At 38.8% G+C, this 25515-nt stretch overlaps 1 protein-coding gene across 4 annotated transcripts in view; it reads right to left on the reverse strand.

The window, feature by feature from the left end:
• LOC103482397 (uncharacterized) overlaps positions 1–25515 on the reverse strand; it is a 112517-nt gene that overhangs the window by 19729 nt on the left and 67273 nt on the right. Inside the window, exons 2-5 of one of the 4 annotated variants that reach the window (XM_081601350.1) lie at positions 13631–13773; positions 13154–13251; positions 12968–13080; positions 12801–12885 (exon numbers count right to left, since the gene is read on the reverse strand). The exons of 1 other annotated variant lie outside the window; for it this stretch is intronic. In XM_081601350.1, coding sequence (XP_081457476.1) covers positions 12852–12885; positions 12968–13080; positions 13154–13251; positions 13631–13727 — 342 coding nt within the window. In that variant the 5' untranslated portion in view covers positions 13728–13773 and the 3' untranslated portion in view covers positions 12801–12851. Of the gene's footprint in view, positions 1–12800; positions 12886–12967; positions 13081–13153; positions 13252–13630; positions 13774–25515 lie in introns of those variants that run through there. 2 more of the 4 variants (XM_081601348.1, XM_081601347.1) reach the window with 2 other exon arrangements.

Raw genomic sequence — 25515 nt, forward strand, 5'->3', positions numbered from 1 at the left:
CCTTCGCACAGTGCTCAGGCCGACTTGATGACGCATCCCTCAGTATATTGTTATATGAAGCCATGGCTATTGTCAATAGCCGCCCATTAACAGTGGATGGAATCAATGATCCTCAAGCATTGGAGCCCGTAACACCAAACCATCTCATTATGATGAAATCTAAGGCTGCTCTCCCTCCCCCTGGAGTGTTTGTCAAAGAGGACCTATATATGCCACAAAGAGGTGGAGGAGAGTGCAGTATCTCATTGAACAATTCTGGAGTCGCTGGAAAAAGGAATATTTGATGAACATTTCCATGAGACAGAAATGGCACTCAACTCAACGCAATCTCAAGAAGGAGGACATTGTCATTATCAAAGACGATAACCTTCCAAGAAATCAGTGGCAACTAGGATGAGTGGTTGACACTGTTCAAGGCAGTGATGGATGGGTCCGTCGAGCCAAAGTTCAAGTCAGTGAATGAAAGTCAAATTCTTCTAAACCTTCAATTATTGAGAGGCCAATTCAGAATTTAGTTCTTTTGGAAAATTGATGAGAAAAGATGAACAACTTTTGTACAGATTATTTATTTCATGGTAATTTTATGCAAACATATTTAGTCTACATTATTTAGTAGAGTTAAAAAAATCCTGTTCAATTCATTTACTCTTTATGTATTACTTTGTTCATTCATTGTAACAGGATTTGGTGGGAGTGTAAATAACAGCTTAATTGGAAAATTCCCCTTGTTCATTGGGCCAACAGTGACTCCTAGTGGTTAATTTATGCATTAATTTTAAAGAACGGTAGATTTTTTCTTTGTTTATTCTGTGGTTACCTAGCAACACCCTGCGAGATGAGACAACGGTACATTATAAAGAAACCCGGAGAAAATCTTTAAAATAGTGCCCTCAGAAAGCAGAATGAGGTATAGATATATGTAATTGTGATTTGTAATAAGAAATGTTATAGCTTTATTTAAGAAACAGTCGCGGTTTATAAACGAAACTGTATATTGACGAGTTAAAGGACATAACGTATTCTTTTTTGTGCATAACTGAATATTGATATGTTGGTTTTATACAACGGTTCTGTATTCTTTTGTTTTATACTACAGTTTTCACGGTGTCAATGGAAAGAAAGGTTGAGATTAAATTGCACCCGTTTGAAACTCCCTGCGTCTGGCTGTTCAGTCCGAGAGGCCGCTACAGTGGCGCTGTTCAGCTGCAGATAGTGGAAGACACGAACGACTGTGGCAATTACTATGCTAAGAAAAGTAATAAAGTCAAGTTTTACAAAAAATATATATAGAGATAAATCTTCAGATAGGATGAATGTCAAAGTAAGATCACGTTTCACAAAAGTCTATTGTATGTATTCATGCATATTCTTCTTTTATATCATCAATTCAACCAAAACTAAGTTTTTCAGTGCTCCTAACACACATGTAATATATATTTTAATGGATAAGATAGTTTTAATATTCTTTCTCCAAACATACTTCTTTATGGTGAACAGAAGGTAAAAAAGGATTAGCTACAAAATGAATAAGAGTCAGAAGGCGGTGCTCAACAGTTGATTTGCATTTGCATGGCACTCAGCAACTTCATTTAAATACGAAAACCTCTGCTAGGCACAAGGGGGAGGGGGTGATAGGGGAACACGGACACACAGCGTTTTTGACCATTTTTGGCAGTGTTCGACTCTGACAAAAACCTCTTGCTGAAAGCCCTCAATCTCCATGCGCACGGCAGAACAAGGTGTCAATAGCTGTCGAAAATCCAATTTTTCGTCCTGTGTACTGTTAACAACAAATAAAATAGCTTCTTATCATCACCCCATTAACATTTAAAGAAATGCATCCTCCTTTTTTTTTCACCAGAGGGCATCACAAATGTATCAACTATAAACCTGTCTTTTGGCATCACTGATAGCCAACATTTCAGGCTATCAGTTATTCTAAACCACTGTAGAGTTATCCTGGCATAACTGTTTGCTATGTGGTGGTAGTCACCTCATCGGAGCAGCAATGAGGCCAACTCTAGTTGCTGTGGACAACAAATTTAATGTAGTCGTCACCATGAAATGTGGAAATTCTAGCTACCACCTGCTTCAGGGAAGAGTCACTTACACTTTGGTTGGGATACTATATTAATCAGCCAGGCTTTACATCTTTAACTACAGCTGCAAGATATTGTTGGAACTGATGAAAAAGAGCCAGATTCAACATTTCGAAGTCCCAGCTAAGTCTCACTTGTTTGTTTCTTATTTACACAATTAACTAACATGTTGCATGTTTTGTTTATACTGTGCTTGTTTTATATTTCAATTATTGGATGATTTCTTCTGTTTGATTAATTTGCCTTTCTTGCAGTCTTTAATAGTTTTGTTTAGCTCAACAGTCAACAGAGCTGTCAGTTTTACTCTGGGTGCGTTCACACTGCAGCTTGAAGTGACCCTATTCTGATTTTTTGGCAATTCCGATTTTTTTGCCGGAGCTGTTCACACTGCCAGTAATTGCGACCTGTATGCGTTCTGCAGTGTGACCGGGCAAACCACCTGAAAGTGTCCCGCATGCGCAGTAGAGGGCGCAATAGCGTCAGCGTTCTCAGTGTTCTGAGAAGAAAAGAAGAAGTGCTCAGTGTTTGCAGAAGTAAACGTGGAGGCTAACGGTGGAGCTTAGCTTACATATTTTAAGTTGTTGTCCAGGTGGAGCAACATGTTAACAACTTAATCCTCATATAGTCCGTCATGGTTGTTGTTTTTCTTCCCGCTTGCGCGTAGAATAGTGAGATTTGTTGAGAATCAGTGACGTTCAGTTCGGATTAATGCAACCTGAGCGTTAGGGTCGCATTTGACTATGATACGTATCGGATATGGGTCACATTCGTAAAAGAATCCGACCTGTGCTGTTCACATTGCCATGAAAAGATCGGATACAGGTCGCATTACATCAAAAAAATCAGAATTGGGTCACTTCAGGCTGCAGTGTGAACGCACCATGAGGTTGGTGTTAGAGCTGACTGAACACATTATTAGCCCAGTGTGTGTCCCGTATCAAAATAGTAAAGGAATTAAAAACCAATTTGATGCCATAAATCATAATTGTAATCCTATTGGTGTCATTAATCCTACTAATGCTGAACAATGCGTTTATCACTTGTTTTCGAATTTATCAGACATATTAAGATAAAGCATGCTGAAATCCATAACAACTAGAGATGTGCCGATCAGGTTTTTTCCTGCCGATTCCGATCACCCATGATCACCGATACCCATTACATAATTATTATTTTTTTAATCATAAACACTACCGGTTACATTATGTGGAAAAAGGAACCATGAATTCACCTTAATTTAGACAACAACTTGTTTTTAATAACTTTTTCCAAGAACAAAATAGGCATTCTGCAAATTGTACTGCTATCGGTAATACTATCTTTAACAGACTGATAACATATGGAGGCTTTGAAGAGGCTAAATAATGCAAAGAGTCAAAATAAAACCTCTCAACATTACCAAAAAATTCAAGTATAAAACTTAACATTCAAAGGCAAATACAGGATCCACTACAATAAACAAACCTGAGTTACTGAATGAAAACTTCCTGTTAGCATGGCGGCTAGCTGATTACTGCTAGTTCTGAGTGGCTGTTTCTGACTGAGCGGAGTAATTATGCAGAGCAGGGAGGAGATCGAGTATTTTTTTAGAGATTATCTGTCTCATGTTAGGACCGCAAAAGTTTTAATACATATGTAAAAAAAAAAAAAATTAAGTTAGATGCTGCAGTTTTAAACAGAGGTTCGGTGTGAGAGTCACTACCAGGTGGAGCAGAAGCGGCGCTCCGTCTGTCAAATATTACTACCTGTAGCCTGTAGCAGCGGTTCAACAGCGAGAGCAGAACCAGCGTCTTACATCGCAGCTCGAAGACTTAAATAATTTTGCGGGTTATTTGTTTAGCTTTCTGACCGTCATGCTAATCCGGGTGAGTGTTTGTAGCTGTTCGCTGCTTTACCTGCTATCTGATCCTCCATATGTCTTTTTTACTGCAGTGAGCCTCGATGTATGGCATTGTTTTTATGTCGTATTAGCTTCGTTGTGTTGATGCATTTTGACATGCTTCAATTTTCCGCCGCAACACGCAAACTTCCTCATTCACTCAGTGCGTTATAGTTCCACATCACTTAGGATTTGTTGCTGCTCGTTTGCGCAGAGTGAAGGAAAAAGGAGACCAGCTGCACAGGCAGGCTGCGAAATGAGATGCAGGTGATCGGTATCGGCAACAAGAGCCAATGATCGCCGATCACCGATCATGCACTTTTTCACGGAAATCGGCAGATTATGATCGGTGGCCGATCGATCGGCACACCTCTAATAACAATTTTACAGCAAATAATAATGTTTAAAAAAACACCATATGGTTGTAAGTGACTCAATCCAGTGCATCGCTAGTTCAGACTTTGTTGCTGCTACATTTAGCAGTGGAAGCTGAGGCAATGAGAAAGACAGCAACGAGTATTAAAACAATAAGCAACAACAATACATCAGTCAGAGCAAAGGCAATCTTCCAAATGCCCAGACAAGAATTACAGACATAGTACTGTTTGGAACACGGAAAATATTCTGTGTTCCAAACTTGAACTCTTTGCTGTTATTCCATCACATCTGAAATAAAAGTATCTCCACATGTCAGAAAAACAACATCATATTAACAGTAAAACATGGTGGTGGTAGTTTGATGGTCTGGGGCTGTTTTGCTGCTTCAGGACCAGGAAGACTTGCTCTAATAATTGGAACCATTCTGCTGCCTACCAAACATCCTGAAGGAGAATGCCCGGCCAACTGTTGCTGACCTCAAGCTAAAGCCAACTTTGGTTCTGCAGCAGGACAATGCAAGTCCACCTCTGAATAGCTAAAGAAAATATATCAAATTAATCAATCAAATTTTATTCATATAGCACCTTTCAGCAACAAGGCATTTCAAAGTAGTGTTAATATACAGTAATCAGCCACGCCCCTAACACCTCCCAACTCTAACGGACTGACTACTGACCAGCTCTCCAACTAATGGTCCGAAAAGCCTCTAATTCCTGGGTATTACCACGGCTGAATTGTAGAGTACATTTTGTTTAAGCTGGCTGCGAGAGAGACACATCAGATCAGAAAATGTAATGCAATTTGAAACAAGAATTTAAATTGTTCTAAAGTAAAATATATATTTATTTTAACTTGATATTGTGAGTAAAAATAATAGAGAAGTGTGTGCTCTTTAACTTGGTGAGAGAAGTTTTTTTTGCATATTGTGAAATAGTTATTTTATTTAATTTGCAGCATTAAATTAAAACCCAATTCAAAATTAATGAACTTAAAAAACAATGTTTAGACAATTTGTCTCTTGCTAAATCAGCTGCATGCACTTTAATTTTTGAGTTAAAACAATATAATTTTCTTGTTTACTTAATTTGCATTTTCAAGGCAGCAGGTTCATTTACAGGTTAAAGCACTTTCAAATGTTTTACACTGCATCCAAATAATGAACAAGACCAACTCTGTCATTTATTCAGAAATGAGGCCACTGCCAGTCACCTCCTGTACCTGACTGTATGCTAAGAGTGAGCGAGACATTAACTCACTTATACACACCCCCAGAATCTACAGCAAGAACATCAGAACGTCATCCAACGTGGAGAAATGGGACCATTGGATCAGGAACTGATGAGGAGTCTGCACCGTTTATGAGGCACTACGTGAGCAGAGTTTCTGGGGGTTTAAATGTGGACAGCAAGTTCAAACTCTTTTAAAAATAATTTTGTTTAATAAACATAAACTGTTGTAATGATTTGATTTAACAAAATGCTGCATTTTTCTTAATTCTTTACTCAAGTTGATAACAACCAAGTAAAGGATTGTACACAGAGCCAGCCAATAGGCCCAGGATTTCTACTATATGTTATGGATATATTAAATTATAATTTGTGTTATTGCTATGTTAAAATATAATTTGTTCTGGGCTTGTCTCAGGCGATGCTACATGTCACAAATGTTTACACCTAAGTACTTGTAGAGTTCAGCATCTGTCTAGTATGATTGGCATATCAGATCCTGCTAAGGTAAAATACAATTCCTTCGATTAGATATTTAGTAGAAGGTAGATAATAATGGCAATGTCTTAAGTTCTGTAATGTAAAAACTGACTTGTTTTGCACTAGGTATAAATATAATCCTGGATTGAATTTCAGTAGCATTAGTCATGGTACGTGGTGTAATTGGATACAATGCAATTCATAATGCTGAAAACATTAATCATTTGAAAATACAGTCTGCCACTCTGCTGTCTTTTTCTTTTGTGTTTCAGTTTTGATTTGTTTATGTGTACAGTTTGCAGCACCACTGACTTTTTCCCATTTTACACAATAATCGAGGATGCCTGCCAATTCTCATGGATGTAATCTTATTCTCCTGATTGCAGTCAACATAGAAGTCTTGGATTTAAAATTTAATTTACCCAATGTTACTTATATTATGTTTTCCTGCTACCGTTCCTAATATCCTAATGACATGGAAATTGATAATTATTCTGCCTCACACACAGCAGACCAGCATTTATTGAATATCTCAGAACAACGTGGATATCTTTCAGAAACAATTTGCCAAATATTGCTTTTTCTCTAGTCAGGTTATTTGTGTGGGCCAAAGATACAATTAGATTGAAATGTTGCAGTATTAGGTTTGCAAAAAGCTGAAAGCATTGAGCACACATTGAGGGTCAATGTCGTGGCTGAATGTTGAATCATACTAATGTGAGCTTATCTCATGGGACAAAGGTGAATCAGTTCACCTTTTAGCTTTCCGATATTTTGGAATATGGGAGATGCTGTTATTTTTACTTTCTTGTAATAGTGATGCCCCCGAGCAACAGCTCACACACAAACACAAATATTACTATCCAAATTTAAGATGTTCTATACGTTAATTTATACTGCAGGCATGGATAGTTGATTAACTTATAAAATGCATTTTCGATCCATTCAGCATAGTGAGTTATAATTAACACACAAAAGTACATATAAAATACAAATAGATTTTAAAGTTAGCAATCTTAAATGCAAATTAATTAAATAGAACCTAAATTAATGTTATCAGATTCAGATGTAAATTCAATTCTGTTCCCTTCAATACAATACTGACAAGTTGGGCATATCAAACAATCATAATTAGTAAACGTTGGCTATCAAAAGACAATAGCATTGTTTTTTCTCTTTTATGCTACCACCCTCCACATAAAGAGCAAGACAACTGTGGAATAGAAAGACCTCAATTTTAACAGGAAAAAAACACAAAAAAGTGTCACTGACACAATAAAACCACTCATGACTTAAAAAGATGAACTATTGAGTTTAATTAATTAAAAAGGATTTAAAAAATAAATATTTCTCACAGAACACTATAAAATGCAGAAGGTCGCTATTTTTGTCTGTTGTTATTTCAAATGCCGAAGCCATCTTGTGACCTACTGAGGGTAAATTTGAATGTAAACAACTAAGGCTGAGTACATAGAAGTGGAGGAACACTCAAAAAAAGGAAATGTCACTGTTGTTTGCTATAAAACAAAGCACTATGTTTTAATTACTCAAAAACCATGAGTTATTTGTACCAACTTAAGTTACTACTATGTCAGGTTTACTTGACTGTGTTAAGTCAAGTAAACTCAACTCAACTCTGTAAAGTAAAACTGTAAAATGGAAAGCACTTATCGTATTTTTCGGACTATAAGCGGTTTTCCCCGCTTTGAACCATGCGGCTTGTAGACCGGTGCGGCTTTTCTGTGGATTTTTCTTCAACCACCAGGGGGTTCTTTAGCAGGAAATGAATCATTTAATTGGAAATAAAAGAAGTGCTAATTTTCATTTAGAACAAGTACATGCTAGTAGCAGGCACGACGGAGAAATGTATTCAAACTCATAACCCCTCCTCATGGAAACAACACGAAGAAAAAGACGCTGCTTTTAAGTTGAAGAGCATCGACCTGGCAGTACAGAAGGGAAATAGAACCATGGATTCATTCACGCTTGGCGTGAATGAATCCATGGTTCGGCGTTGCCTTAATAGCAGATTTATTAAGGACGCAGCGTCCTTGTGGAAAACCACGCTGCTTCACAGCTCAGCTTCACAATGTCAATTTATAACTATGCTATTATATGCTTTTATAACTATGCACAAGTCAATGCCCCAATATGCTGGAAAAATTTATTTTTCTGAATATGAAGTGTTGAGAAAACCAGTTATGAATAAACCTCCATTATGCTCTTTATTCTGTTTTCTCATTGTCCGTGTTCGTAATGTCATCATTTGTATCAACGGAACCACAAAAACAGCAAAACAAATCGCTTTCCAAGCACAATCATAGTTTATTTAACAATCAAATACATAAAACTCACACAATCTCCTCATAAAAACGACAAACCACAAGCCGAGACATAATTACCTGAGACAAACGACAATAGAGCTTTGGAACCTACATCACTGCGTCTTGTGACCTGATACAAGAAAGTGGTAATTCATGCTATTACACAAGGCACACTATCCTCTATTAAAATTTTAAGTCATACTCAATATTTTAAATAATTTTAATATTAAATGTTTTATTCAATAGCTTCCAAATCGTGTGCCCCATTAATTCAAAATTTGTGTGAAATTGTTCTACTAGACTGTATAGATGAGGCACACTCACCTTTATTACATTTTAACACTTTTTATATTTTTTAGCTATTTCTGTAGTCAAAATTTAGTATTTTTCTTCACTTACCTGAAGTATGTTAAATACAACAAATATGTATTAAAGTGTGATCTATTTCATTAAATTTGTCACCTTTATTGTTTAATTATGCATTAAATGTTTAAAGTTGGGCTCTTTCACTGGTTTGTGTCATGATGTGGCGGTGGACACAAACGTAGCAGGCAGTAGACTTACTTTATGTGGATGTTATTTTAATGAACAAAATAAACAAACTAAATCCAAAATCCATGGACAACAAGGAAATCCAAAACACAACGAAACAGGAGACACGAGGGATAACAAAGGTAACAACTGGCAACGTGGTGAGCAGGGTAACAAGATGGACTGGCTAGTTGTGACTGTTCAACATATGTTTGCAGTCTAACTAAGCAAATGAAGATGAAAGAGGAAGCCAGAGAAATCAGATGTTAGAAAACATAAAGACTTTCTGTCTCAGAAAAAGCTCTGGCTCCAACAGATCACCAACCAGCTCTGAGGATGAACCTTCACGTTGTCTTCATGATGTAAGATTGTTTTTGGGATTTTTGTTTTTTTTTCACTGAGGAGCTAGCTACATTTTCAACAACAAAAACTGCTGTGTTACCAACAACAAGTGCTTAATAAACATGATTTGATTTAAAGATAACTGGACAGAATTTTCCCCCTCATTAATCTGCCATTTCTCTTTCATACATTTTATTTGTTGTTGGCTTTCAGGGCCCTGTGATGGACTGGTGACCTGTCCAGGGTGAACCCTGCCTCTCATCAGATGGCTGCTGGAGATGGGCACCACCAGCCCCCCTCACCACCCTGCAAGGATCAGCGTGTTCAGATCATGGATGGAAAGATTTTAAGGTAGTTTGTCTCCTTAAATCCACACTTAAAACAGCTTCATAGTTAATGCCAACATCAACTTATGACATTGCTGACAATGTTTTTCTACTTCTAACATAAACAGGTAAAAAAGACACCCAGAAATGTTTTTCCACCCCAGCCATCCGGTCCCAATCATCATCAGTTCTGATGATGTCACATACATGGCGAGTCCACATTTTTCTGTTCTCTTTAAAATACAAATGCTTTCTCTACTTAATTGCTCTATTGTTCTTTTTTGTAGGTTTCTGTAAGGTGCAGTGGTGCAGTGAATGGGAATATTCTGTCGTTGATCCTCACTCCTGTTAGGAACATACCAACAGTGTCATGAAGTGTCATTAAGTAAATAATGACATTTTAATGATAATTTGCTTTAAAAGTTGGTTGAAAGGTTTTATGTTATGTTTAGTTTAGACAGTGGTGGAACAGAGGACACTGTCTAAACTCAGCTTAGTCCTGGAGAACACAGGCCACCCCCTGCATACTGTTTTCTCCAACCAGAGGAGCTCCCGCAGTGACAGGTTTCTCTCACTGGGATGTTTGAGTTAACAGTAACAACTTGATTGTTGTATAAGAATCATTGATTATTAAAAGATTAGAAATGATGAGTGAGGAAGAATCATACTGAAGTAATAAGTTGATAAAGTAACAAACTGATTATGTTTTGTGATGAATTGCAGAGATGAAATGTAGAAAGACTTAAGATTGTGAGAAATAGAATTTACTGTGTTGCAATTAGTATACTGAGCTGGGCGGGGGTGCTGGGAAAACAGATGGCCAGTGGAAAAAGGGAAGTACCGAAGAGAGTTGCAGCAATGAGTCATGGGTGAGGTGATGGTTGGGGAAGGTTGGGACTTTCCACAATGAGTCATGAAGGAGGTGATGGTTGGGGGAGGTTGGGACTTTCCACAGACAGTGGGACGTTTCGAAAGTCACGTAGACCTCTCCCATAAACAACCATGGTTCGAGAAAGTATAAAAACCAGGGGGTAGGGGAGGGAAGTGGTTCTTTGTCCGCGGCGCAGAAGAGGAGCCAGCAAGAGGAAGCAGGCTGAAGACCAGCAGAGGACCGCACCCTGGGACCAAGGGAAGCTCAAGACTTCACGCCGCCAAGAAGGGACGAGTTCCACCAGCCCCGACCCTGGTTCCTGATCCGACTGACTCCTCTGCCTCAACCCAACGTTCTCCAATCTACTGCAGCAGACTTAGAGAAGAGACGGAGGTCATTTAATGACAAAGATTCTGCACGTTAAAAGGACAACGAACATTCTGCTCTGCTTCTTTAATTATGTCATTTTAATCATTATTGGTTCTCCTGATTGTAGTGAAATTAGCATACATGACTCTAGAGACAGGGTGGCTTTGTATTTTCCTCTGGTGAATGTTAGAATAATGACCCTGGGATTTAAATCTAAGTCACTAAACCCAATCTAGCCGTTAACAATTGCCGTTATTTTAGGAGAGGAGCTACCATTAACAGGAGTGGTTGTAGGGGTTATGCAGCTGTGAGGGCTACTCAGCTGACTGTTCCTCATCTGAAAAGGGTCATAACTTCTGGATCGAAGGTAGTTAGAGCTAGATGAGTCCTTTCCGCCCCCAGTTTGACTAGATAATCCTCCATAAGCTATCTCTAAGGTAAGACCCAAGTTTTGGGGATTTTCCGGACCTGTTAGACAGAGAACTGGGCGGTAGCAAGTCCGAGGAGTGGTGAGACGTAGGCGGGGCTTACTATTGCGGAGTAACAAACAGTTCATGAGAGGTTTATTAATAATCGCAAAATAAATGTTATGTTTTTAACGTAATCTCTGGTCGGCTTGTGGAGCGCAGGAGGTTGCCATGGCAATGGGTGTGCTTAAATGACAGAGAGACGGAGAGTAAAAATGTGCAACTGGTTTAGAGTTGATCACCTGTTCGGGTTGTTTTAGCTTTGTTGTGGTGCATCACAGCCGCTGCAGTTTTTGAACACTCAATAAACGACAAACTTGGACTAATTACCTCGTTCTTTGTGAGTATAAGTCATTTACAACAAACATCAAACACGGTAAATACGTTTCATTAAGTATTTAACAAACAAATGGCTTCTACTGCGATAATTATGTGAAATTTAATTGTCTAATATAAAAAAATTGTTTGGTGCTGTCGGACTCTGAGTCTGAGAGGCTTTTCCTTTGTCAAACAATTTTTTTGCCTCTTATTTAGTGGAAATATTGATGTTGATGAGATTTTCTTAAAATAACCTTTTTCAACCTTTATAGCTCCACTGTTGAAAATGAGGAGCTAACATTCACAAATGACATTGAAATAAAATCCAGTCCAACATCTGGTTTGAGGTGATTCCTCTGGATCCTGTTGGAGGAAAAATATCCCAACTTCAGAAGATGAGCTTTAACCTAACAGAGCTCTGTGGTTCCTCCTGTCAGTATGAGAGTCAGGGTGAGGAGGCGCCATGTTAGGAAGAGAAGTGGAAGCTGCAGGATCTTCAGAACAAACAGGTCATGATGCTGGGCTACTGATTATCCCTCTGTCTGGACACAGGATCAATAGAACCAGTTTAAAAGCTAAAATGAATGGTTATATGCCAGACATGGAAAACTGGGATGCACTCCATGCCATGATGCTCAGAATTTAGGTCTCATGGCATCTCAAGGTGTCACATTGCAGCCAGTGGGCTGAAGAAATACAGCTTTATTTTGTAGCAATTCAAGAGCTACCAGCTTTTATCACTCTGGAAAAAAATTAATTAGAACAGAAACTCCAAAGGACACAAAGAAGCATTATATAATATTGTTTTTGTCATAGTACCCTCAAGAATTTAAAACAACTTTCACCCCTGATAATACGTATGTATACATATTTTACATCTAAAATACATTCTTAAAAGTACTCCATATGTGTGTCATATATTTTTATTTTAAACTTTTACATATGTGTTTATATATTTATATTTTTTGTTTCTGCAGGTTCTTCCAGCCTTCAGCTCTTCTTCCCTCCAGGAAGCTGGAACTCCTCAGCCTGATAGAGAAATCTCTGACCCAATGGGAATGCTGGTCAGGTGACAGGAACTGACAAATCACAGCTGGACTCCTCTGGACCAGAACCCAGAAGAACCAGGTTTGCTCAGTGCACAGCAGGACACTGCAGAGTCCGACTGACCATGAAGGCACCACCAGCACTCAGATGATTCAGGTGTTTATTAGACAGCAGAAGAAGAGAGGCTCTGCGGGTCACCAGGTGTTCGGGGTCCGGATGCTCTTCAGCCTGGAACCGGGTCAAAGACAGGTCTGGTTAGAACAAGGCGGGCTGACCCGACAGAACTCTGAAGCTCTCTGTGACCTCTGACCTTCTCAGCAGGTCACCTGTGGATGGCTGAACGCCTTCGCCGTCCTCAGAGCTGCTGGACTCCTCCCGACTCTTCTTCTGCTGCTTCGCCTTGTGCTTCCTGTGTTTCTTCTTCTGCAGAAACAGAGAGAGAAGTTGAGGCGGGGCCAACAGGAGCCGACACCCTCTGTCCTTCATCTTCCTCTACCTTCTTCTCCTTCCTGTGTTTCTGCTGCTTCTTCTTCTGCTTCTTCTCTTTGCTCCTCCTGCTGCTCCTCTGGTAGGCGGCGATGGCGCCTCCTGTGGCTGAACAGGAGAACAACAGGCAAGACGTTTTAAAGGGGCAGTGTTCTGTTTCCCAGCACATAGTTCTGTCTTTGAACAACTATTTTACTGTCACTTATAAAAGTTCTTTATATATCAAATATTACTTCCTGTTTTAACATCTTGAAATTGGGCCTCTGTCTCTTTAAGAAGCTCCTGCTCTTCCTGAAGCTCCACCTCCAGGAAGTCGTCCCAACATGGCTCCTCTGTTAACCCTTTAACGTTTTTACCAGCGTTGCTCTGAGCAGCAGCTGTTTGCTAATTGCTGCTGGCTAGTCTGGAGGAGTCTCGCCTCGGAGGCAGGGCTAGGTCAGGCGTTTTGCAGCTGAATGGTTGCCATGGAGATTAAAGGATTTCTCACCGTCAGCTGCTGAAGGAGGCGGCAACTTGGGTCCAAACTCCTCCTCTTCCTCCCGGCTCGGCATTTGGGAGGAAGAGAAGCTGAGAGCCAAAGGCATGCTGGGAAAATCCACCGAGGGCGAGAGGACAGGACCTGCAAGTCGGCTGGAGGAGGAAGAGGAAATGCCAAACAGCTTCACCGGTTCTTACACATTAGTAAGACAGTGTCTTACTTTCTTTTTATCCCCAAAAGCCCCACTATGTCTTACTTTCGGGGTATGTCTTATATTGGAAAAAAATTGTCAAATGTAACTCTTCCTTTTACCACTGGAACCGGAAGCGCTCATGTCTAGGGGCAAAAATATAGCATAGGGTATAAGCACTGCTTGTGGTTCCGTATCACAGTCTCCTGTGTGTATTACTGTATTTTAAGCAGGAGGCGGCAGTGACAAGTGCAGGGGACGGCGCAGTGACGTATGGAGAGGGGGACGGCGCGCAGCTAGATGGGAGGGAGGCGGCAATACCCCCGTGTTTTCCCGAAAGGGCTTATATTAGCCGACCCCCCTGAAACCCCCAATACGTCTTACTATCGGGGAAACACGGTATGTGGGAGGCCTGGAGAATGGGGCATACTTGACCTAGAAGCTATTGAAGAGAAATACTAAATTTCAACTAAGAAAAATAGGTAACAAAAATAAAAATGTGGTTAAAATGGAATAAAAATGTATGTGCCTCATATATAGTTTAGTACAACAATTACACACTGATTTCTAGTCAATGTGGCACATAATATGGAAACCATTGAAGAAAACATATTTAATATTAAAATTATTTAAAATATTGAATATGACTTGACATTTTAATAGAGGGTAGTGTGTCTTGTAAAAGCATGAACTACCACTTTTTTGCCAGTTGGTCACAAGGCAAGGCATTTATTGACATTTGTTTGACAGGATTGTTTGGTTTGGAGATTTGTTGACAGTTCCTAAGTGAACCTTGAGCGCTTGAGGAGGCAGCTGGAGAACGGCTGGCCGAAATTAGCCTTCATAAATGGGATCAACCTTGAGCTAAACGTTGCTTGCTCGGCGGATATTGAAATATCCAACTTGAAACTAACTTCACTGTAGTCGGTAACACAATAAAACCACCGGGATAAAGTTTGTTTTGGTCTGTGGCCTGTAAAGATGGCACCGAGCGTAAACGCCACACGTCTGACGCAGTGACGTTGGCTCCAAAGCTCTTTTGGCCAATAGGAGAGGAGCAGGACATAGAAAGCAGCTCTCCTCATTAACATAATGATGCACATGGAAAAGTAAAAACAGGAGATTAGGCAATGACAAAAGAACGAGGGCTTGTATAAGGAAAAGACAAAACAAAATATTGACTTTTCTTGACAAAAACACGTTTAGGGGAAATGAAAAAGAAAATATATACATTTCTTGACGGAAACTCATGTGTAAGGACAAGGAAAAGCTAAATATATATTTATGCTTTTATTTATTATTATGTCAGTTTTGGTCATTCCATACCAAAGCTCCGGTCAGAAGTTAAGTTATCAAAACAATGTCTCAAAAAAGGACTTATCCTTCCGGGAGGGAGAAAAGAAAGAGGAAGAATAGATAAAAGCCAAGAAAAAGGTTTGTTTTAATGTCTCTAATGTGCTAATAGGAAATTAGCTTGACAGAAACATGGAACGGTCCAGTTCAACAGCCAAATATGTATACAAGGTCTTTGTGTGAAACTGAGTTTAAACTTTAAATGAGTCGATTCTCATGGTTGGCTCTGTATATTTCTGAGGTATTTTTGGCTTCAAAACGCCGAGTTTGATAACGTTTAATAACAATAATTAAAACTTCTCAATGTTTGACATTGTCTAGTAAAATGTTTTTTCGTCAGGCTACACAGCTGCTACATCAATCCGCTGCTCTATGCTGGAGTTGGGAATTTGTCGTTTGCTGCTGGTTATAATCATTTTGTGGCTAAAACAAACATTATTTTACATCAACTTCTAAGTTATGTGAAACTTCTGTTAAAATCATTTGAAGGCTCAGAATCAGTCCGGTACCGGTACCGGTCCACATTCTCAGAGGAGAAAGACTCACCTGGTATCAATGACATTTTTAGCTATTGGAGTAACGCTTAAGAGAAATTTATTTAATCACAGAATGTCATGAATATGTGTATAGGGCTGCACCGATTGCAGTTTTCTAGCCGATCCCTGGTTACCGATCTTTAAAAAGCCTGACCTGCTGATTTTGATTTTGGCTGATATAAATATTTTTGTCTGAAATTTTGCTAAATATAGCAAGAAAGTCACTGTTGGCAACAGTGTGGTGAATATTGTTACCTGTAAACGTTCAGACCTGACCTGATTGGTCTGTCAGTCAAACCTCTCACTGCAGAGCAGAAGAGGACAGAGGCTGATTTATAAACCTTTGCTGATGTAGACAAGATTAGGGGATAAGATCAGCTTCACATGTAAGTATCGGCCAATCACGATCCCCCAAAATTAAGGAAATCGGCGCCCAGAAATCAACTGGTCAGTTGGGCAATAAATGTATCCTATTATACATGCATATAATGTAAACAGCACTGCCAGAGATGCAATAAGTTTTTATCTAATGGTTGCAGCCAGTTCACATTGTTAGCCAAACTAGAGGGCGCCAAAACCAAATTTCGCTTAGGGCCCCATGGAGGCTTTTGCCGGCCCTGCCCAGGTTGCTAGGCTGTTTTGTTGTTTAATTTGATTTCATTATTATTTTGTGTTAGTTTCTTATTTTGATTACATCTGTCTTACTCCGGGGTTTTTTTTGGCTCATTCTTCTTAGTGCTTCTAGTTATCTTAATTTCTGGTTTACAGTTATTCTTTATTACTTTAGTTATATTAGGTTTCTTTAGTCTGGCTGTTTTTTATTGTACTCTCCCTCATCCTCTGTGCCACCTTCTCTCTTCCTCTCCTCAGTCTGCCTCCTGTACCTGTAATCTGGTACCTGTAATCAGTTAACTCATCAGCCCAGGACTTTTGTTCAGCATTTAACCTCTACAGCAGTGGTCACCAACCTTTTTATTACCGCGGACCGGTCAAGACATGGAAATTTTGCTGGATTATCCTCTGGAATCGGGATGTTCGTGACTGGAATCGGTTCATGTGGTGTGTTGCTCCTGCCTTGTGGCTGAACACGAACCGATCGAACCTGTTGTTCTTTTATCAGCTCTGTGGTCACAGAGGTTTGGAGAATTGGCCGACAATTCTTAAATCTTGCATCTAAACCAGACTTCAGACTCACAAGTTCTACTCATTTCCTGTCGACCGCAGCCACAAAAACGAACATTTTACTTTTGTGAAAATTTTAACTCACGATAATGACTAACTGGAGCCCTGAGCTTGTTTCTCTGCAACAAGACGGTCCTATCAGGGAGTGACGAGAGACAATAACACCCGAAGTGTTGCTTATATCCACAGCCTGCTTGGTCTCTACGTGGTGAAGCAGCTTGAAGCTTCATTGCCTCATTAGCAGCCGGTCGCCGCATGTTATGCAGAGCGGCTTGTAATGTGGGACTCACCTACCAGTCCGGGATAAATCCATTTTCCTGTCTCTTCTCTGGGCCTTTTCCTCTTGGCAAAGAAACTTTCCAAAGACATCTGATCTGTTTCTTACTCATTTTGCTGCTTGTGGCTCAGTGTTGGTTGTGACGGTGCAGCGAGAGGTTGGAGACAGCAGGACGCACTTTTGAAGTATTCCACGCTTTCAATTTATTTAACTTCGTCCACAAGTCCCAAGTATGGAAAGGCTGCATGTTCACAACATGGAAAACTCCAGCATCGGCTCCTGTTTCAACATCAACCAGTCTGTAGTTCACATCGCTAAGTTTCAGACTGACACGGTAGGGTCCTTTGAACAGCGGTGCCAGTTTAGCCGTAAAATTAGCCAAAGCATCTGACCTTGGGTGAGACTTCACCCGAACCAGATCACCAATCCCAAAGGCAGAATGGCGGCGTCTCAAGTCATAGTAGTGTTTCTGTCTTTTGTGGCTGAGATCCAGCGCAGCCCTGGAGTGGTGATGAGCATCCCTGAGGGTGGCTCTCAGAGTCTCTGGATACTGCATGTCTGGGTCATCCACTCCATCACAGCTTGGTTGAGTGATTAGATCGAGAGGCGTGTCCAGCTCACGACCATACAACATCATGGATGGACTAAGACCTGTGCTGTCATGCGGAGCTGTGCGAAGTGCAAAACAGATTTGTGGTAGAAACCTGTCCCATGCGGTGTGTTTGTCACTCACATAGGCACGGATAGCTGTTTTAAGTGTCCTGTTCACACGCTCTGTTGCGTTTGTTTGTGGGTGATGTCCCTGTTCGGGCGCCAATTGTGACGGTGCGGCGAGAGGTTGGAGAAGGAGTTAGCAGCGGTGGTTAGCCACTTTAACCCAAAACAGCAGGACGCACTTTTGAAGTATTCCATGCTTTCAATTTATTTAACTTCGTCCACATACAGCCAGATCTCCACGGTACTAAGCATTATATTTCCATACATGAGAAAAGTAACGTTAGTTTACCGCTCTGCACCTCATCATCACCTATGTTCTCTTCTACAACAAAATGGAAGACTAGTTCTTCTTCTGTACAATAGTGCAACAACAAAGGAAATAGGCGCCCCCTTGAGGCGATACCTACTCATCTCTAGGAACCAAACAGCATAATGACTGTTACATGGTGCACAAGTAACCGAGAGAATCCGGTTAAAGGATTTTCAAAATAAAAGATCCTCCAGACTCAAATAATACATAAAACGGAAATATTTAATTATTTCTTGCATGGCCCGGTACCAATTGGTCCGTGGCCCGGGGGTTTGGGATCACTGCTCTACAGTATTTAAGCTTCTCATTTTCAGTCACTACTCGCTAAATCCTTTTGTCCACTCCTGTCACTTCCTCGTTCTGTTCCGTGTTCTCCTTGTTCCTCCTCCTGCATTCAGTGTGGAAGAACCAGAGTACTGTGACAAGAAAAGTTTACTGAAACACAACAGCAATGAACACAGGAAGAGGACAAAGCACTGTTGGAATACTACTACTGCAATAACCCTAGGCAGTGGGGCTACCTAAAAACATTGTGTGAAACATGGATGCTGTGATACCCACAGCCTAAACTAACACAGAAACATGTAGTAGCTCAATGTTCTAATATCCAAAAACAGCAGTTGCTTGTACCTTTCGTAACTTGAGACCCAAGAGATACAACACATTAATGATATGGCAAAGGGGAGCAAGGAGACAAGGTCATTGACATCAACACCCCCAGAGATAGGGTCCATATGACACAAGATTAACTAATTTTCAGCCTAACTAAAGAAACACATAAAAGAGATGCAGCAAGCCAGCCGAATAAATGGGAAGGAACTAACACACAAGCCAATCCACCAAAGCTCAAGACTGAACAATACTGGAAAGCTAAATGGAAGAAAGAAGTGAAGAAATCAATCTAAGAACTAATCTTAGATCCTAAGACCTAAGAACTAAGTAGGAACTAAATCCTGAACAGAGCTTGGTGAATATCACAATTACAGATATCCAAAAGAATTGTACAAGAATTGGATAGCAAAATTTGACACTGGACATGATTCACACCTAGAACAATCCTGTCCAACTATGAATCAAGAACTTGTCTCTCCACAAAATAGAAGATCCAGACATGCATCATAAAATAAGCAGACACATGGATCAACACATGACAGAGGTGAAAAAAGGAATTGGTAAAAAAACCAAAAAAAAAAAACAAATGTGCCAAAAAACACACCAGATGATAATTGACAATCAATTTTTGTTAAAGAAAGCTTACGCCTCATTAACAAACACGTATATCTTGGAATGCCTAAAACTGTACAAGGTTATGAACACTAAGGTTATGAACAAAGCCTTGATTGAAAACTCCAATTTCAACCAATTGTTCAAGTCCACATCTCCAAATGTGACATATTCCAAGAAGCCTGTCTAACCCACTGCTCTGTTCCCTCAGCCAAATAATCAACAAAGGGCATCAAAAAAGGTAAGTATAATATACATATAATTCTCCCACCTGGGAATGCATGAAAATAAAGTATAGAATTAATACTTGAAGATGTCTTCATGAGGCCATGGCCTTGGATGAGGTGTGCTGTTGCTGTCTCTTGTGAATTGAATCGGTTTTGGAGGCTTAACACAGTCAGCTTTTGACAAGGTGGGTTACATTTGATGAATATCAATAAACTGCAGGAATCAATGACAATAGATTTTCTTGACCTTTGAATGATTAGCAATAAAATTGTTATTTAATGAAAGCCAAACTTTATTTAAAATCAAAAGAATTCCAGATCACTGTTGTCATTTGTCAAAGCTGTAAGCTTGTTCTGTGTTTGATTCTAATAACAACTGCATATTATTTAGTGCCACCATGGGTCCCCACTAATAAGCACCCATAAACCCTCTCATTATAATACAAGTGGAAGCCCAGTCCAATCCTTATTGAAAATGAACAAGAATACGATGAGGGATTCAGAGGCCTAATTCATCCCTTCAGTGGCAATGGGTGAGTCTCAGCCAGCTAGCATCATTTATGCTAACAGGGCCTGTGGAGACTAACGGGGCCTGTGGAGGGGAAATATCATTAACATAATGCTTCATTTACATAGCAATCCAAGCAGGCACACAAAGACACACAAACACTTCCTTTTTGTTATTTGAGAGAAGGAAACATTTTTGTTTTGACAGTTATGTGAATGTCCCTTTCTACCTGTCATATTTAATGCCATCTGTGTTAATAAATTTTAAAACTGCTGTTCACACCCTTTTGCAAATGTATAAATTCATTCACACTCACATCCAGAGTCATTGTTGGGGGTGGAACCAGGCTCGGTCCCAGCTCTTTGCTTGATGCCTGTATGGCCTTGGTTCCATTTAATGAGCTGTAATGGCAGTCCAGAAGGATTCTAATTAATCTGCACACACATAAAAGGTCTGTCTCTTCCTCACTTTTTCTCTACCTCTTTTCTTGTCATTGCTGACCTCTCTCTTTCTCCGCCTTCTACCTTCTTAAGGTCTATTTTTGCTTTCAAAGGTCTCTCCTTTCCTTTCTTATTTCCTTCCATTCTTTCTCCCTTCTTTTTTTCCTCCCTCTCTGAGGTTGCTTCTTAATTGCACCAACAGTGGCTGTTATTAAGATTGTATAGCTATTTACAACAGCATCAGCAGCCAGAAGTCATCCAGGACCCTTAGCCACCCACACCAACCCCTAACTTTAAGTGCCCAATATTCAGCTCACAAAGGTTACAGCACTGTTGTCATCAGCCCCACATGAAGGCACTAATGAATGGTTGATGCTTGCTCTTTTGCCTAGCTCTGTGGAATTACCTCTTTTAAAGAAAATAAAATTATCACTCTTTCTTATGTGTTCACATTTGAGTCAAGACACTGAGCTCAACTGGATCTCAGTAACTAATAAAAAACACCAGTTGGGGAACCAGATTAACATTCTGTAGCACAACTGATGACAACTGTTTGTTTGCAGTACATGAAGAGCAAAGTGAGACTCAGTGGAGGATATTACATCATTCATAAATTGTATGGAGGGTTCCTAAACATTGTTAACAATTTCAGAAATGCCACACTTTCCAGAGTTCTGAGTTTCTTTTGCCCTCTTTAAAAAAATTAAGTGCAAACATTTACAATGAAACTATGGCAGATATTTCTACATCAGAAAGGTATCAGAGTTGGGATTAGGGTTGCCAACTCCTTGAAAAATAAATAAGGGACACCTCATGGTAGCTCTGGCTGATCCCATTACCTTCATCCCAAGGGCATTTCTTTTCTTTCTTGCTTTGAAATTAACCGGAATTTAATTGCATGCATGTTTTTGAGTGATAAAAATATGCTTGGAAAACAAATTAATTCATTGCTAAATTAGTTGATGATTATTTCAATAATTGATTCATCACTATTAACCTGATTAATAGCTTCAGCACTAAGCAGGACATGTCATAATTTAGAGAAACGATGTGATCATTTCTAGTTAATTCAGGGGAATAAATGTTTCCAACATCAATCCTCTTATTAAAAAAAATATTTCCTCAATCTCAGAGGAAGATTGGATGCTGAGGACAAAGGATTCAACAAGCAGGATGTCTCACATTCACCTTAAAGCTCATCCATATACATGTTTAACCTGCCAAAAGGGGATCAAGGTTTTATGATGGGTTACTGGTACCATGTAGGTCATGTACAGTGGTAAACTTTGGAACAGTTTACCCTTGCAGCTCCGTTTTGCTGAGTCTGTGGAGGTTTTTAAAAAGTAACTAAAAACATTTTTATTTTCCCAGGTTTCTTAATGTTGGTTTTATGTTTTGTATGGTTTTAAGATTGATTTCTATTGTACTTCTATTGTGCTTTACAATTTTATAAATAAACTTTACTTACTAAAAAAGTGAGAAAAACATATAGATATAATTTTGCATTGTATTTTAACTATGTTTTTGCTAACCTTTTGAAATGACCTTATTAATATATCACATCAAACTGTCCAGACAGTATAGTGCACTTTGCAGTCTTTGTCATGCACTTTTTCCAGCCACACCTGTTCCGCAGAAAATACAGGCTGCTGGGAGCAGTGACCTTCCAGCAGTCAGGTTACTGGTAGAAGATGAGTGTGTGCTTTACAGACATCATGTCCATGATGTCTTCTGGTCAAATCCTGTGAATTCTGTGTTTGTTGTAAGCTGCAGTAGCTGGACCAATGAGATGAACCACATTCTGTGGAGTCATTGGGGTTTGTAAGACGTCTGTCAGCTCATTATCCACAGGCTGGTAATTAATTTACCGTAACATTTCATATAAAGCCCCCCATCTTTTATTAACTCTATTGACACTGACAGAATATTTTGGATTGTCACAATAATACGGGACAAAGTGCATTCCTTTTCAGGACACTTGATTCTAAATGGGATGATTCCATTTTTCAAGGGATGGTTGGTAACCCTAGTTGGGATCCAATGTCGTTACCCATAAAGATATGGGATCCCAACTAGGGAATAAACAGGGGGATTTCTTCAGAGCAATTTTCAGGGGTAACAAGTAAGCAGTAGTAGCTCGAGGGGGAGGGGCGGAAATGGTTAGAAGAGCCATATCAGCACTGCATAGAGTATACTGAATAATTGGTAATTATCGCAATTAATCCATGGCTAAAATTTATTTAATAGTCACATTAGTAGTCATATTAATTATTACAATGATGTCCCTTATGAGTCCCATGTTTCTTATATAAAAGATTTTTAATGTGTTCAGTCTTCAGGACCAATAATGACTGTAAGTGGCAATGCACATCAAGCATAGGTCTTGTTTCCTCATAAAATAGAAGTCAAACTAAAATGTAAATGTTGCTGTACATGTGTTACTCTGCTACAACACCGGTAAAAAATGTTAGGCTCTAAATAAAACGTTTTAATGAGTAACCCTGCTTAATAAAATTATGCATAGTGTCTCTCAATACAAGTTATGCTTCATTTAAATTATAACTGAAGTTGCTTTATTTTGAAACCTTTTGGTTCTGCCATGTCCTGGATGACCGGGGTCCTATAAATAGAAAAATATTCAGATTAAGTATTTAGATTTTGAAGATGATAAGAAATGGCATACCTCCCTTTGTTTCTATTGTCATGTGCTCTGCTTTGTCTTCTCGGCTCTGTGGTGCAGCTCACCGAGCGGTCAGTCACTGGCGACGCTCAGCCAGCCGGCAAACATTCAGTCCCATATCATATTTAGAAGGACTGTAACCGCATAGCATTCCTTACCTGAAGGGGGCACTATTTCCCAAATTATCCACAGTTTAATGTTTTTTTGTTTTGTTTTTTAAATGTTTTTGGAGACCAGTGATAATTAAAAATAGTCATGAAATACAATATATTTGTAACTATAGTAGTTTGTTGGTTTTACTCTTTTTATTTATTTTTTGTTATTATTGACGCTGCATAAAACTTTACTCCACTTTTGAGAAGTGTGGAATCACTTCAAATTTAGTACATTTAGACAAGATTTGGAACATTGTGCATGAAAAAAATATTCTCATTATGTTTTTTATTGTTTTACTCAACAATGTTCCAAATCTTGTCTTTACACAAAATAAAAAAATAAGTATAGTATGTTGTATTATTTTATTGTGTTTTAAGAAAGTGTTTATTTTATTGTGTTTTAACAAAGTGAAATACATTATTATTAATAATAATAAATAATAATAATAATAATAATAATAATAATAATAATAATAATAATAGAAATGTTAGATATTGCAGCTCAGACAGAAAATATCACCCCACTGGAGTGCAAAGATGTTATTTATTTTTAAATAAAATGTTAACACTCTAAATACAGAATGCATTACATCTCCACCAATTACAGGAAATAGGGAGACATGAAAAGCAACATGACCAATAATAACAATAAAAACATTTACATTGTAAATGTTTACATTTACAATGTAAATGTCAAATATATATCAAAATATCAGTGAGTCCACATTTGAGCTATTACCGTTTTGCATTTTTCAAAGAAACCTAACTGATCGAAAGGCTGAAAACAAGCAAAAACATGAACAAATGACCAGAGTTGTCAAACAAATACAATCAAATATTCACACACACACCTGCATGCTTCCTCATGCATTTACACAAAGCTCCTTCTTGGAGCATCAATCTTCATTCTGTTTGATGGAAACAGGCACAAGATCTCAGCCTCTTTTTGACTCTTCTTCTGTTTTACCTTCATAACCTCACTCCTCTTTCTCCTCCTCTCTCTGGGTGTTGACTATCCAAATCCTTGTCCTGTAACACTGTAACATGGTGTTGTACCACCATACACACCATACATATGCACCTTCAACCTAATTTTGAAAACTGGTTGATCATTGGTTGAGCTAATGCTTCACACATTTACCTGTTGGAGAAACTCAGGATTCACTTCGGAGCAATTTACCAATTCATGACAGGTTTAGAAAAAAAGTCTCATTTTGATCAACCTGATAAAAGCAATTGAAAATGCGGAAAATATCAGAAGTGCACAGCATGTACAAAAGCATTTGCAACTTGTTCAAAGAAATGAGAAACTGCTTTTATGATGTGCAGAAGTGACACAGTGATTTGAAGATTGAACAAGTAGTTTCGATATTTTAAATTCTGTTCTGTTAAATGCACCAAAGCAACTGAGAAAAATGTAAAACAGTGAGATATTTAAGTTTCCTTATCTTAAAACCCCTTAACTGTCCTGAGGACGCCAGTGTCCTCATGGACTCAGTGACCTACATGACAGTCAAGAGGTTTAAGGAAAGTGTTAAATATTAGCACTGATGCCAAGCTTTTAGTTACCTTCCAAGTATGACTAAAGCACTGAAATAAAAGCTTCACAGTTTTAACTTTAATGAACATTTCACACTCAAAGTAATTCAAATGAATGAGTGAAGCAAACTTGAAGAAGCTGCTTCTACCATTAACAATAACTCGAAGCATATGAAGTCTAAAGTAGAACTGAAATAATATTTGAAGCACCTAAATATATATGTATTAAATATCTGCTAATTATTTGAATACTTAGGCGTGGCAGTTGTTTCGACAGGAAAAATTAGCAAGCTACATGTAGATAAATTTCACAGAAATTTGAGATGCAGAAATGTGTTGTGCAGAAAAAGTGGAAACTTTATTTCAAGGACCTTCCCTTCGAATAATTATTTAGGGTTATTAGTTAACCCTAAATTAATTTAGGGTCAATAATACTATTATAGAATAATATTCAGCAGAAAAATATTATAGTATTTTTCTATTAATTTTGCAACTTCTAAGATAATGTAAAAAAATATGTTAAATTAATATTTTTTGAGATATGGTAAATTCATGT

This window comes from Poecilia reticulata, chromosome 20 (genome assembly GCF_904066995.2).
Source record: "Poecilia reticulata chromosome 20, P_reticulata-male-v2, whole genome shotgun sequence".
NCBI classification, from domain to species: domain Eukaryota; kingdom Metazoa; phylum Chordata; class Actinopteri; order Cyprinodontiformes; family Poeciliidae; genus Poecilia; species Poecilia reticulata.